Source organism: Austrofundulus limnaeus, unplaced genomic scaffold (genome assembly GCF_001266775.1).
Source record: "Austrofundulus limnaeus strain Quisiro unplaced genomic scaffold, Austrofundulus_limnaeus-1.0 Scaffold5, whole genome shotgun sequence".
Taxonomy (NCBI): domain Eukaryota; kingdom Metazoa; phylum Chordata; class Actinopteri; order Cyprinodontiformes; family Rivulidae; genus Austrofundulus; species Austrofundulus limnaeus.
This window is the reverse complement of record NW_013952407.1, coordinates 6,372,407-6,383,995: the sequence shown is the minus strand read 5'-3', so window position 1 is coordinate 6,383,995 and position 11,589 is coordinate 6,372,407. Positions and strand designations below refer to the sequence as shown.

The window sequence follows — 11,589 nt, the reverse complement described above, 5'->3', positions numbered from 1 at the left end:
TTTCTTTCTTTCTTTCTTTCTTTCTTTCTTTCTTTCTTTCTTTCTTTCTTTCTTTCTTTCTTTCTTTCTTTCTTTCTTTCTTTCTTTCTTTCTAAAACCTTTTGGGAATCACAAAGTTGGTTCAAAGTACCATTTAATGTAGGTCATTCAGAAATAAATGTGAATAAAATACACCAGGATTTGATGAGTAACTAATTCCTAAATGTTTATGTCTAACATGGTTTATCACTTTAAGATCTCTTTTCTGCAGAACTCTAGTTTTGTTTGTTGTTTTTTCTTAGGTGTCCACTAGATGACGAGCTTTCCAAAGAAAACATGAATAAAACAAGACGTGAGCTTGAATCAGGTCATCACMAGGAGTTAATCCAGGTCAAAGTGTTGGAAAAGTTTAATTTGTTGTTTTGAAACAGAAGTGATGGCAATTTTGTTTTTGACTGTTAGGACCAAATCAAAAGGCCAAACGCTGAACTGAAACTAAAGATTATTATGGTTCCATGTTTGATATTAAAACTTTGTTATAAACTATTTGAGATAACTGTGCCTGACTGAGGGAACCCAATAACCACTGCAGCTAATTAAAGTTAGAGAATTCGATGTAAAACAATTTATATATGGTTCTTGTTTTTCCATTTCAAAATAAAATGAATAATTTAGAGTTTTTTTTGTATTAAAACTAAAAACAATAACTGCAAAATTGAAAAAGCTCACCCCCCCCACACACACACACACAATGGTTAAAGCAAAGACAATCTTTATATTTTGATAGTGCTTATTAGTTTCTGGCAAAACCAGAAATCATCTGAACTCCTGGAACATTACATTTTTACTTAGCACTTCAGAAATGACCTTTTCAGAAGAAGTCAGGGCACCTTGAGAGGTATTTTTCTGTGAATGAAATTGCTTTAGTATTCAAAGTCATGCAGAATCAGGTTTGAGTGCACCTGTCTGATATATGAACATGTTTTCTCCCTTCTTGAGGTCTCACAGAATCACATGAGATCACACATCATCATGGACCAAAAAGCAGCTAAAATACAGTAATATGATGATCTTAGTTCAAAACTCTGGTAAACAGCAGCAGATAGATTTCAGTTTTGAATGTTTCTCTCCTCCTGTTAAACAACAATCCGTAACCTTACTTATTGAGAAAAAATAATTAGTTTAATCTAAAACAGACAATATTTTCTAGAATGATGGAGACGATCCAAAGACCACTCCTGGCCCTCTGGCCACATTTTGCTTATACTGTATGTGTTTTAATCATTTTATATTTTTATTGTTTTTTTAAAGCAAATAAAAACCAAGTGACACGGAAATGAATAGCTGGATGGATAATACAGTAAATCCCATTTGAAGCAGATTTATTGGTGATTTATGAAAAGGAGTTCAAGATGTTCCTTTTAGATTTGTGTCCTCGCCTTTAAGACACTGTGAATTTCAAATTTCTTGAATTTTTAAACATTATAAGCTTTAGAGTGACAAACAAATAAATGGCTTTTAACAGTTCTTTGGTGAACACTGTTGGTGACCTTTCAAAAATACTACTTCTGTACAAAATCCTGACATTTTTAGAGTGACACCAAATCAAAGCCCAGCCAGCGAGGATACCAGGACATCCCTTCAGCCTTTCAAGCTGATTTTAATGAGCTTACACATAGCTGGGTGGAGCTGCGGTGGATTGACTCTAATTGTATAACATGATACTGCTGATGCCTAAAGACTTGTGACAGCTCCTGCTCTGGATCCACAACCCCGGACTTCATGCGTCAGGCGAACTTCAACATCTTTACTTGGCTTTTCTTCACCTCCAGTGCACCAGAACCAGATGCAGGTGGAAAAGAACCTTCCTGTGGCTCGCTGTCAGCAGTTCCAGGAAAGCAGGAAGAGAACAGAAGGGCTTAAAGAGTCGTAATCAGATCCTCTGGTAAACAAGGAGGAGAGACACCTGCAGTGTGAGGCCTCTCTCCTGGATACTTTTACAGTCATTACTACACCACTACTGCTTGGTGACTGAACCAACCTTTTTTTTCATGTGCAAAAAACTCACACAGCTGCTGTTTTACATTATAAGCTTAAAGGCCTTGCATTCTTTGCAGGAAAGCACATCGCCTGCTTCCTTTTAAACTAAAACCATCTTATGATGAAAAAATACATTTGAGTGTTGAGGATGGCTGTCATCTACTACCACACCAAATCTTAGCTCAGTAGCTGTAAACTTGACTTAGCCATTTGTTGTCAAGGTCAATTAGCTTTGGCAGCCATCTTCAGTCAGGCTGACTTCTAAAGTTAATCAGCTGAAGACAGAGTAGTAATCCCGTCATTACTTTCTGGGAGTTTCATTCAGTGGTTTATGAGAAAATTTGCTACACGAGAACAGAACCTCAGGCTGAACTATTCCTGAAACTTTATGTGATGCTTTCTGTACAGACAGAATGTTGGTTTTGTCCACCTTTGTAGCCACAGTTTGTGAAAAATATTAGATTTTTATCTGGAAATAGTACATTTCTTTCTATATTTCTGATTATTGACCTGCTGTTTTTGGGTCAAAATGGCCCACAAGGCCTCAGTTTTAAAACTGAGGCCTTGTGGGTCAATAACATCTGCTGCAGCTACACCAGGGTCAAACCCCAAGGGTTCTAATGAGATCATAGGGAAACTCACCATCAGAACAACTTCAAATTGCCAACATCCATTCTTCAATTTAATGTTTATGTGAATGTTTTTGGGCAAAACACAAGCAGACGTAATGGGCAGAACAGGCTCATGGTGAAATAATGGTTGTGTAATAATTCCAAACCTTAGAGGATCAGCCCAGAGCTCCCTGAAGGTGTCGTCTATTTTTACCAGCCGGTGGACCATGGAGATGGTCGTCATGGCATCTATGTATAAACAAATGGATCACCCACTGAAGTCACTTCCAATTTTACAAGACATAAAATAACAGTAAATATTGTGTTGTCAAACAGATTTTAACCACGTGCATGTTAAGAATGGAGAAAGAAATGGCAATCTGGAACTTCAAAAACAAAGCTGAACAATATACTGCTGACTGGATGTACATGGGTGTATTTGAAATTAAAGATAAAACTAATGGAACACATAGTTGAATTCAAATTTAATGTAAGTGTATAAAATCAAGTACCTTGGCACAAAGTCCCATTTAAAAACATTTGTGATTCAAAACAGGATCATTTTGAAGAGTTCATTGTTTTTTTTTAACATTTTATCTTCAAAAGAAAAAATAAAAAGTTCATCTGGAAGGGTTCTTCTTTAATGAAACGTTTCGTCTCTCCTCCAAGAGACTCATTTAGACTGAAGTAGGTTCAGAGGACTTATTTTTTCTTTTGATATTTCTACCTGGATTACTGAGATGCATCTGAACATTTTATCTTCATTTTCCAGTTTATACATAAACAATCAATCAATCCTGCTTCCCCCCTCCCCACGTGGGTGCTCCATTAATGTTAAGACAGTTTCACAGCATATTGAAATCAGTCACATTTCAACATCACATTAAATGACTTAAATAAGGCTGCCAAACATTAACAAAGGTATTTTATTTCTTTCTAAGATTACATGCTATTTTCTCCAAAGGAACACAACTGTTCATCTCCAAATATCATATTGATAGGAGTGAATCAGACTTCCATGTATGCATTTGTTGGCTACTGCTGGGACTATTTCCAAAGACCTTACCTGAAATTTGTTAAAAGGTTTATTTATTTTCATAAGATACCCAACAAGCAGATAGATCAACAGGTAATGAAACTTTGGTAATCTTAATCAGAGCATCACAGAACTCAATACAGAGATTTCTTACTTTCACACACAACCAAGTGTAACAAAGAGTCCACCTTTACGGCACATCAGAAGCTCTTATTTGATGAGGTCAAATGTAGCTGGTGAAGAAAATTACAACTAAGTCTGTACTGTGCATAGATAGTAGACAATAAGCTACATCGTTGTATTTAAATCTGATTCCCACCTCTCCTTAGATCTAAGCTGGTTTAGGACATTCAGATAGTAACAAAAATTATACTCTAGAAATAAACCTGTGTGATCCACTCTCATACAGCAGTTTCTCTATTTCAGTAAGTTTTTGTAAAGTCAGTGTTATTCAAGATATCCCTCAAAAATGATCTTAGTTGAAGATAACAACCAAAAAACTTCAAAACTTCAATACAACACATCAAATACTTACAAATTTGAAAGAGTCATTTTAAAGACAAAAGTATGATGAGTTGGGAGAGAAGGGACATAAAGTTTTTCCTGGCAACTGAAGGCAGAATGAATTATTAACGTCATTCAAACTGAAATTGGACCTCTTTCATAACCCAGCTGCCAAGAGCAGACATTTTCCGCTTTTAATTTTTCCCATGGTTTTCTCGAGGTAACGAGTTGATTATGTCGTTATCATAAAATAAAGATGCCCGTTTTCTCGAGATAATGGGATATTATCTTTTCTTGAATGAACAGGATCAGTTTCTCAGTGTTCTTAAAACCTCGCCAAGAACAAACTCAACCTGACATTGATCAACGCATTGATCACAGGCTGAAACTGCAGTTTGTTTTGTACAGATGACTTTCATAGCAGCCCTCGTCMTTTAAAGAGACGGCTGGCCCGACTGCAGCTCAGCAGGCGTTTACACTGATCCCACTGATTTAATAAACTTCCTCAGAGGTGAGCTGAGGGGGCTAGGCTGTCTTCATGGTTACTGAATGATACACAAGAGGAAAACCATAACTCATTATCTTAAGAAACCCATCAGTAAATTAACACGTTACCTCGAGAAAACGATCATTACTTCATGATGACATATTTATGCATGGGGAAAAATTACATGCGGAAAACATCCGCTCTATGATTCTGTACAGCAGAAATAAATGTCACGTAATTGCTCAGTAATTTGACTCATWTCAGTGATTTCTTATCAAAACTTAACTAAAGAAAATAAAAGAAAATGGGGAAAAGATCMCCTTTACTAAAGAAGTTATAAAAGCACTGAGTTCACTTCAGTCTAATAAATCTCCAGGGGAAGAAGGTTTTCCTCCAGAATTTTATAAAGTTTCAAGATTTGCTTATTACAYTAATTATGGATGCAATAAATATTTTGTTTAAAACATATACACTTCCAGAATCCTTTTAGGCAGCCATAATTACAGAAATATTTAAAAAAGTTAAAGATCCATTAAAATGTACCTCTTATAGACCCATTTCACTATTAAATTCAGATTTTAAATTGATCTCTAAAGTATTGGCAAACAGACTTAATCCAGTTTTATCAAAGACAATTAATCCTGATCAGAGTGTTTTTATTCCAAAACGCCAGCCAACAACTTTTGTAGATTCTTTAATATAATCAATTTAGCAAAATTAAGATCTGACCCATGTGACGTTAGACTCTAAAAAAGCCTTTGATAGGCTRGAATGGCCCTATAAGGTATCCACAAAATTTGATTTTGGAGAAATGTTTATTAACTGGGTGAGAACTTTTTAATACAAACCTAAGAGTTCAGTGACTTTAAGTGTGAACTGATGCCACTTTTGCAATAAGATGSTTTGGGAGGTTTCATCCCCGCAGCAAATTTCATGATCAACCGCTTTAGTGACATTATTAGAAAGCAAAAATTTCTCTTCTGAGTAWGAATAATCAATGAGAAAAATACTTCTTAAATAACAAGAGCAAGATCTGACTTACCACATCTTTTTAAAGTATTACGGACCACCCTTAATGCTTCCAGCTTTATGGCAACACTTAAAGGGGAAATATCCTGTAAAATAAACTTTTTGAGTTTAATATCATGTTATAATGTTATCCGCTCATCAAAGTCTTGCTTTGACTCATTCATGCATGTTTGAGAAATCCTGTGGTGTCCTGAGGCAGCTGGGCAGGGGAGCAAAAACGACCGGTTAGGASTAGAACCGCCTTTTGAGACCAGCTCCTCCTCTGGGCTGTGTCTCCAAGCAGAGCTTCCTCATTACAGAGCACACCTCCCCCACCCATCTGTGCTGAAATGGGCGGGACAGAAGCAGAAGGAGGTTCTTAAAGAGACAGAGGCCAATTTCAAGGTGTTTAGAAACAGATATAATGAGAAGTTGTTTATTTTTTATTTAAACATATAAACAAAATTTTAATAACTGAAGGTGACATAGTTACTTTATTATGGTATAGAATTTAAATATATGCCTGAGAAACACAAAATATTTAAAAAGGAAGAAAACCTTTTTTTCCAACGTAGGGACTAAAAAGACATGAGTTGGGTGTGGAAGGACTTGAGTAACCCACAGAACCCTGACCTCCACCCCATCAAACACCTCTGGGAAGAACTGGGACAAAGACAGTGAGCACCTCTGGGAAGAACTGGGACAAAGACAGTGAGCCAGATTTTCTTGTCCATCACCCATAATTGACCTCATAAATGCTCTACAGAAGGAGACATCAAACAGTTCCTCTTGGTGTGATGGTTAAGTCTGTGCAAATACCTTTGTCTWCATCAGGGATGGGCAACTTAAATGATGGAAGGGGCCACAACTTTTTGTTGGCAATACCAGAGGGYCACATAGCGTTGCATACTTACCCAAATGTAATAAAACTGCTATTTAAAACATGTTTTATATATGTGTGAGTGTTTGTGTGTGTGCGGTTATGTGTGTGTGTGTATACTATATATATGGTTGTGTGTGTGTGTGTGTTTGTTAAACCAACACACAGGGCAGTAACATACTGTATTTCATGCTCAAATGCATGTGACATTTGTACTATTGTTATATCATGAACGTAGTAGTTTGAAACCAAATGCAGACCAGACCCGAGGAGGCTCAAAGGTAAAGGAAAAAAGTTTATTTCCAAAAMCAAAGTGCTGACATAGCAGCTGAAAAGGTGCTTATGAAGAAACGTCTCACAAACACTCAGAGAAGCGCAATCATAACTGCCTCTAATAGAGAACAATCCACAACTGWCAAGACAGAGGATGACTCAGTGCGTTATACTGACATCGTATTCCCGGAACTGGTAAATGGTAGTGACATAATCATTTCSCAACAAACCATATGAAACTGCATTCCAGTTAGCCGACAGGCGATTTTATTACTGCCACTAACCTAGCTATAACACTGCTACAATATAAACAATGACAAAAAGAGAGCTCTATGTCATGCAAATAAACATTGATTTTAATAAGTACAGTACTGCACAGAAAACACACTACTTGTGCGAGTGATTAAACATGCACAAAAACATTAAGAACAATAATTAACAGTAAAAGTTACGGAGTTAACTTTCTAAAGCTGTAAGTAGCCGCCATCTTGAAATCGAAACTGGGGGCAGTCGCTTTTCTTCCACTGTATGAGTGGAATATTACCACTGGAGGGGGTGTTCCAGTTTAAATCTACAAATGGGAACCCCTGCCCTAAATAACTAAATTATTCTAATTAGACACCTGTGAATAATACATTGTTCTTATGTTTACCTTTGCTTTATTAAGTATTATTGGCTTACAACTACTATTACCATGTTTTAAAACCCAGCAGGGACACAGAACATCAGGAATTTCTTGCATAATGGGTTTGAAAGGTAGACGGGGGTGCTTTGACACACCTTCCAGAATAATTCTTTTCATCCAAGCAGGTTTTCAAGTGTAGATAGTGTCTAAATGAACAGGGCCCACTGTGTGGGTGGGTCTTTGTTAGATTAGGGGRTGAAAAAGACTTGATTCTTTGTTCAAGAGAGCTGTCAAGTGGTGCCATAACAATTAACATAAAAAGGTTAAACCATTTAATATGTTCTACTTTTAACAAGTAGCACATGTTCTTAAAAGTGCAGCGTACAGTGTTTTAAAGTAGGACATTAATWGCAACTTGAAAAGGTTTTCCTCTGTGGATTAAGGCTGCCCCAGTGTCCTCTGTGACTGTAATCCCACACAGACACCATGATGTTGTGATCAGTGCCGTGGGGCCCCCACCATCTGCTGCAGGATGACACAGTTCTTTACCTTCTTAGTTTGAAGACAGCCATGCACCTTTTTACTGTGTGTTACGTGTTTGTGATGACGAATAATAATCTCAACCATAATCCTTTACCTGTTTAATTGGTTTGCAGGGTTCAGCGCAGWTCAGTTCAACCTTATTTATACAATACTTTTCAAACAACACAATGGAAGCTCACAGAGCTGAACAATGCAGTCACAACATTAACAAAGACGGTTCAAAATGGATTAAGGAGCGTTCAAACTGGCACACTCTTTGAGATCATTCTTTTTATTCGTTTCATTTTTATAAAATAGAATCTGACATGCTACAAAACTAAACTTGTAACAAAAACATTCCAAACTTTTGGCATTAAGAAACACTTAAAAAGAAAGAAATGTTGCATGTTAATCAGCCTTTAAATAAAAAAATGAAGCAAGAAAAGGGTACTGGTTTTCCTCGCCACCAAACCTTGCTGGCATGACTCAGCAGGAGACAAATATTGTTGAGTCATGATGCTCTTTAGAGCAAGGGTAAGTGTTGTGTCGAAATGTGTTCACCCAGCTGTTTTTTTAAGCAGCCGAAAAAGAGGAAATAAAAAGAAAACATGTTAGAAATATAAACTTGGCTCTATTTTTGTCCAYTCTATTGGGAAAACGAATCTAATAATTTTTTATTCGTTTTTACTCTGTTTAGTATTATGATTCATTTAATTATTTAAAAAGAATATTGTACATTAATGAAAAAGGGTTTGCTTTCAAAATATGCTAGATACAGTATAGCCACAAACAAAAGCTAACACACGTGCATTTATGATAAAAGTACAACTAAAATAGGACAACATTGAAATAAATACAACAGTGACTTATTACCTCGTGATATCCTGATGTTTGTATTATTTTATGTCCAAATATGTGTGAATTTCGCCAGGGGACACGCACCTTGAAGGTAGCAGATAAACGGGTGAACACACCTCGRCACAACACCAGAGGGCGGGGCTTATCGGGGCCGCTTTCCTTTCCAGTGTCAGCAGCAGCCAGGCAGCCTCCTCCGTATTTCTTGGCTGTCTCCGAATGACTTTTCGTCGTTCCTCGCCTCGGCAGAGCGGAAGGGACCGTCGGTTTCCTGCGGCAGGAAAGGCTCGCAGTCAGGGGGCAAGCCGAGGCTTCTCCAAACGCAGCGCGTACCTGCCTGCTTGGCATGTGACAGTTCGCGAAAAAGCAACAAGAACACAAGCCGCTCCCGCGAGCAAGAGCRGGGGCTCGAGTTGGGGCAGAAACAGCTCACCTCCGGTAGTTTCCCGGTCTCACGCCTCCACACGGTGAAGAGATGGACCGGCTGTGCGGACCAGAGCTCCCCTTCTGGGTGAGTAGCTCCAGTCGTTACCGCGGTGTGCTGCAGATAATACCGACCACTGCGAACTGTTATGGCTCTGCTTGTCTTCCTGTTGGAGCAACAAGAAACTAAAATTATTACAATACTCCTCTGATAGCATCCAGGGTGGTGGCAAACTCACCCTTAATGATGGACGAACTTTCGGTTACAGAAAGAGGAAGGTTTCTGCTTCTTGAGGGTTTACATGAAAGTTAATACTGTTGGCGAGAATTTAAAGTAGTTTATGTGGGACAAAAACATGTCTCACAGCTAATACACAGTAGTATTATTAAAGTGATAGTACACAGGGAGTCATACTTTTTGACAGCCTTACAAAGACAGACTGTGTTGGTAGGAGTACAAAAAACTTTTGGCCACTTGTTGGCACCACAAACATGTTTTTTAATATTATTATTATTATTATTATTATTATTATTATTATTATTGGGAATTAGGCTACATTATTGCAACAAAAATCAGGAGTACTTATGTTTAATTTATTTTTATCACCTGCTGCCTAAAAGTGAGGAGGTACAATAAATGTTTGTCTGCATTGTTAGCGAAATATCTCATAAGTCATTGGATACATGAATGTGCCCCTTAAATCATTCAAGATGTCTGACCAGAAGTAAGCAGCCTTACAGAAATATAACCCTTTACTCAGTCAACTTTATGATATTATTAGTGCCAAAATTTGGTGCGGCAGTAGCTGAGAGTCATCTCCAGCATACATGCTCAATTGCTCACTGATTGACCCAAGTATTTGCTATTAATTACTAAGGTTGGGCATAATCGTATCGTGTGCAATTAATCGTCAGAAAAACATTAATCAATTATTTTTTGGCACTTGACGATTAATACGATTAATGCAACCAGGCAGAGTCCGCTCGGTGCTCCTCTCCGCTTCAAATACGATGGACATAAAGAAAAAGGTTCTGTAATTTATTTATCTATCAACACAATTTAAACATTGATGCATAGCTTGAAGTCTGTAATTTTGACTGTTTGGAACAGATTTTTATGAAGATCTTTCCCACTAAATTGGTCATGTGACCAGGACATAAGGACTCCAGGGCATTAATTGTCAAATTAATTGTTATCGGCTAAATACCACAATTAATCGTGATTATTATTTTTGCCAATATTGCCCAACCCTATTAATTACTGAAGGCAACTCTTGTCTGTTAGTAAAATGTTTCACAAATGGCTCGATGGATTCCAAGGAAATTTTTTAGGAAATAATCCCTAGGTGTACATCTAMAACTGATTAACTTACCCTCAACCTAAGTCAAAACAACTCAAGTCAAGATGGTCGCTACAACTAACTAAACTGGGAAATTAAAAACTGTCTTTCACTCGGTCAATTTTACATATATGATGCAAAACGTTAGCTGTGGTTGTAGTTGAGAGTATTCCCAAAACTAAATTTTGAGCACTGATGGACTGAGCGGGAGCTGTGTTTACCAGGAGACAGAATCGAACTCTGCGGGTCTGTTAGCAAAATGTTTCAGAAACCATTGGATGGATTATATTGATATAATATATTATATTACATATTACTCACACTAAATTTTTGGGTTATTTGCAAGCACTAAGAGCAGCAATTACTAATTACTTCATTAGCTTGTCAATACAGTGCCAGCAGACCTGCATTAAAAACTGGTATGGACATCAAATCCATTGCTTAATATCTTGTTACATAGTACTTGACTTTGCATTAACCTGGCTTCATTAGAATTAGGTAATTCCTGCAGAAGTGGCCCCAGACGACACTTTGAGTTSTGCAGCTTGCAATAGCCTATGTGACACGGCAAGGGTGTAACTTTGTGCTGAAAGTTGGTGGGGACGCACCGTGGGGGACGGGGTCTGACTCACCCACAGTTGTATGACCAGGTTTTTCTGTTGTTCATGTCTTCAGTGTGTGCTCAGTTTAACTGTCCGCACCCATCAACAACCAAATGTTTCTGTTGTGATGCAGTAATACTCAAACCATATTAACTGAAATTATGTTCACCTTCATTCAACCATGTACTGTATCAGCCCTTTAAACTCACTGAGAATACAGTTTGACAATCAGCCATAGTTTCATACAGAGACACACAGGTGGAGCACAGGTGTGTGGGTTTATTCTCTCACATAACAAGTCTTATAATAGTAAAGGACACACTGAATAAATTAGAAGCTATTTCCTGATTTCTAATGTATTTTAACAGGTTGTTAAAGATACTTTTACCTACATAAATAAACAC

At 37.4% G+C, this 11,589-nt stretch overlaps 1 protein-coding gene across 5 annotated transcripts in view; it reads left to right on the top strand.

Moving 5' to 3' along the window:
- The first annotated feature begins 8,832 nt into the window (after window positions 1–8,832).
- Window positions 8,833–11,589, top strand: part of abcc3 (ATP-binding cassette, sub-family C (CFTR/MRP), member 3) — a 108,197-nt gene continuing 105,440 nt past the window's right edge. The window contains exon 1 of one of the 5 annotated variants that reach the window (XM_014028600.1): window positions 8,833–9,331. In XM_014028600.1, coding sequence (XP_013884054.1) covers window positions 9,296–9,331 — 36 coding nt within the window. In that variant the 5' untranslated portion in view covers window positions 8,833–9,295. The remainder of the gene's footprint in view (window positions 9,332–11,589) is intronic. The other 4 variants (XM_014028591.1, XM_014028612.1, XM_014028578.1 and 1 more) reach the window with 4 other exon arrangements.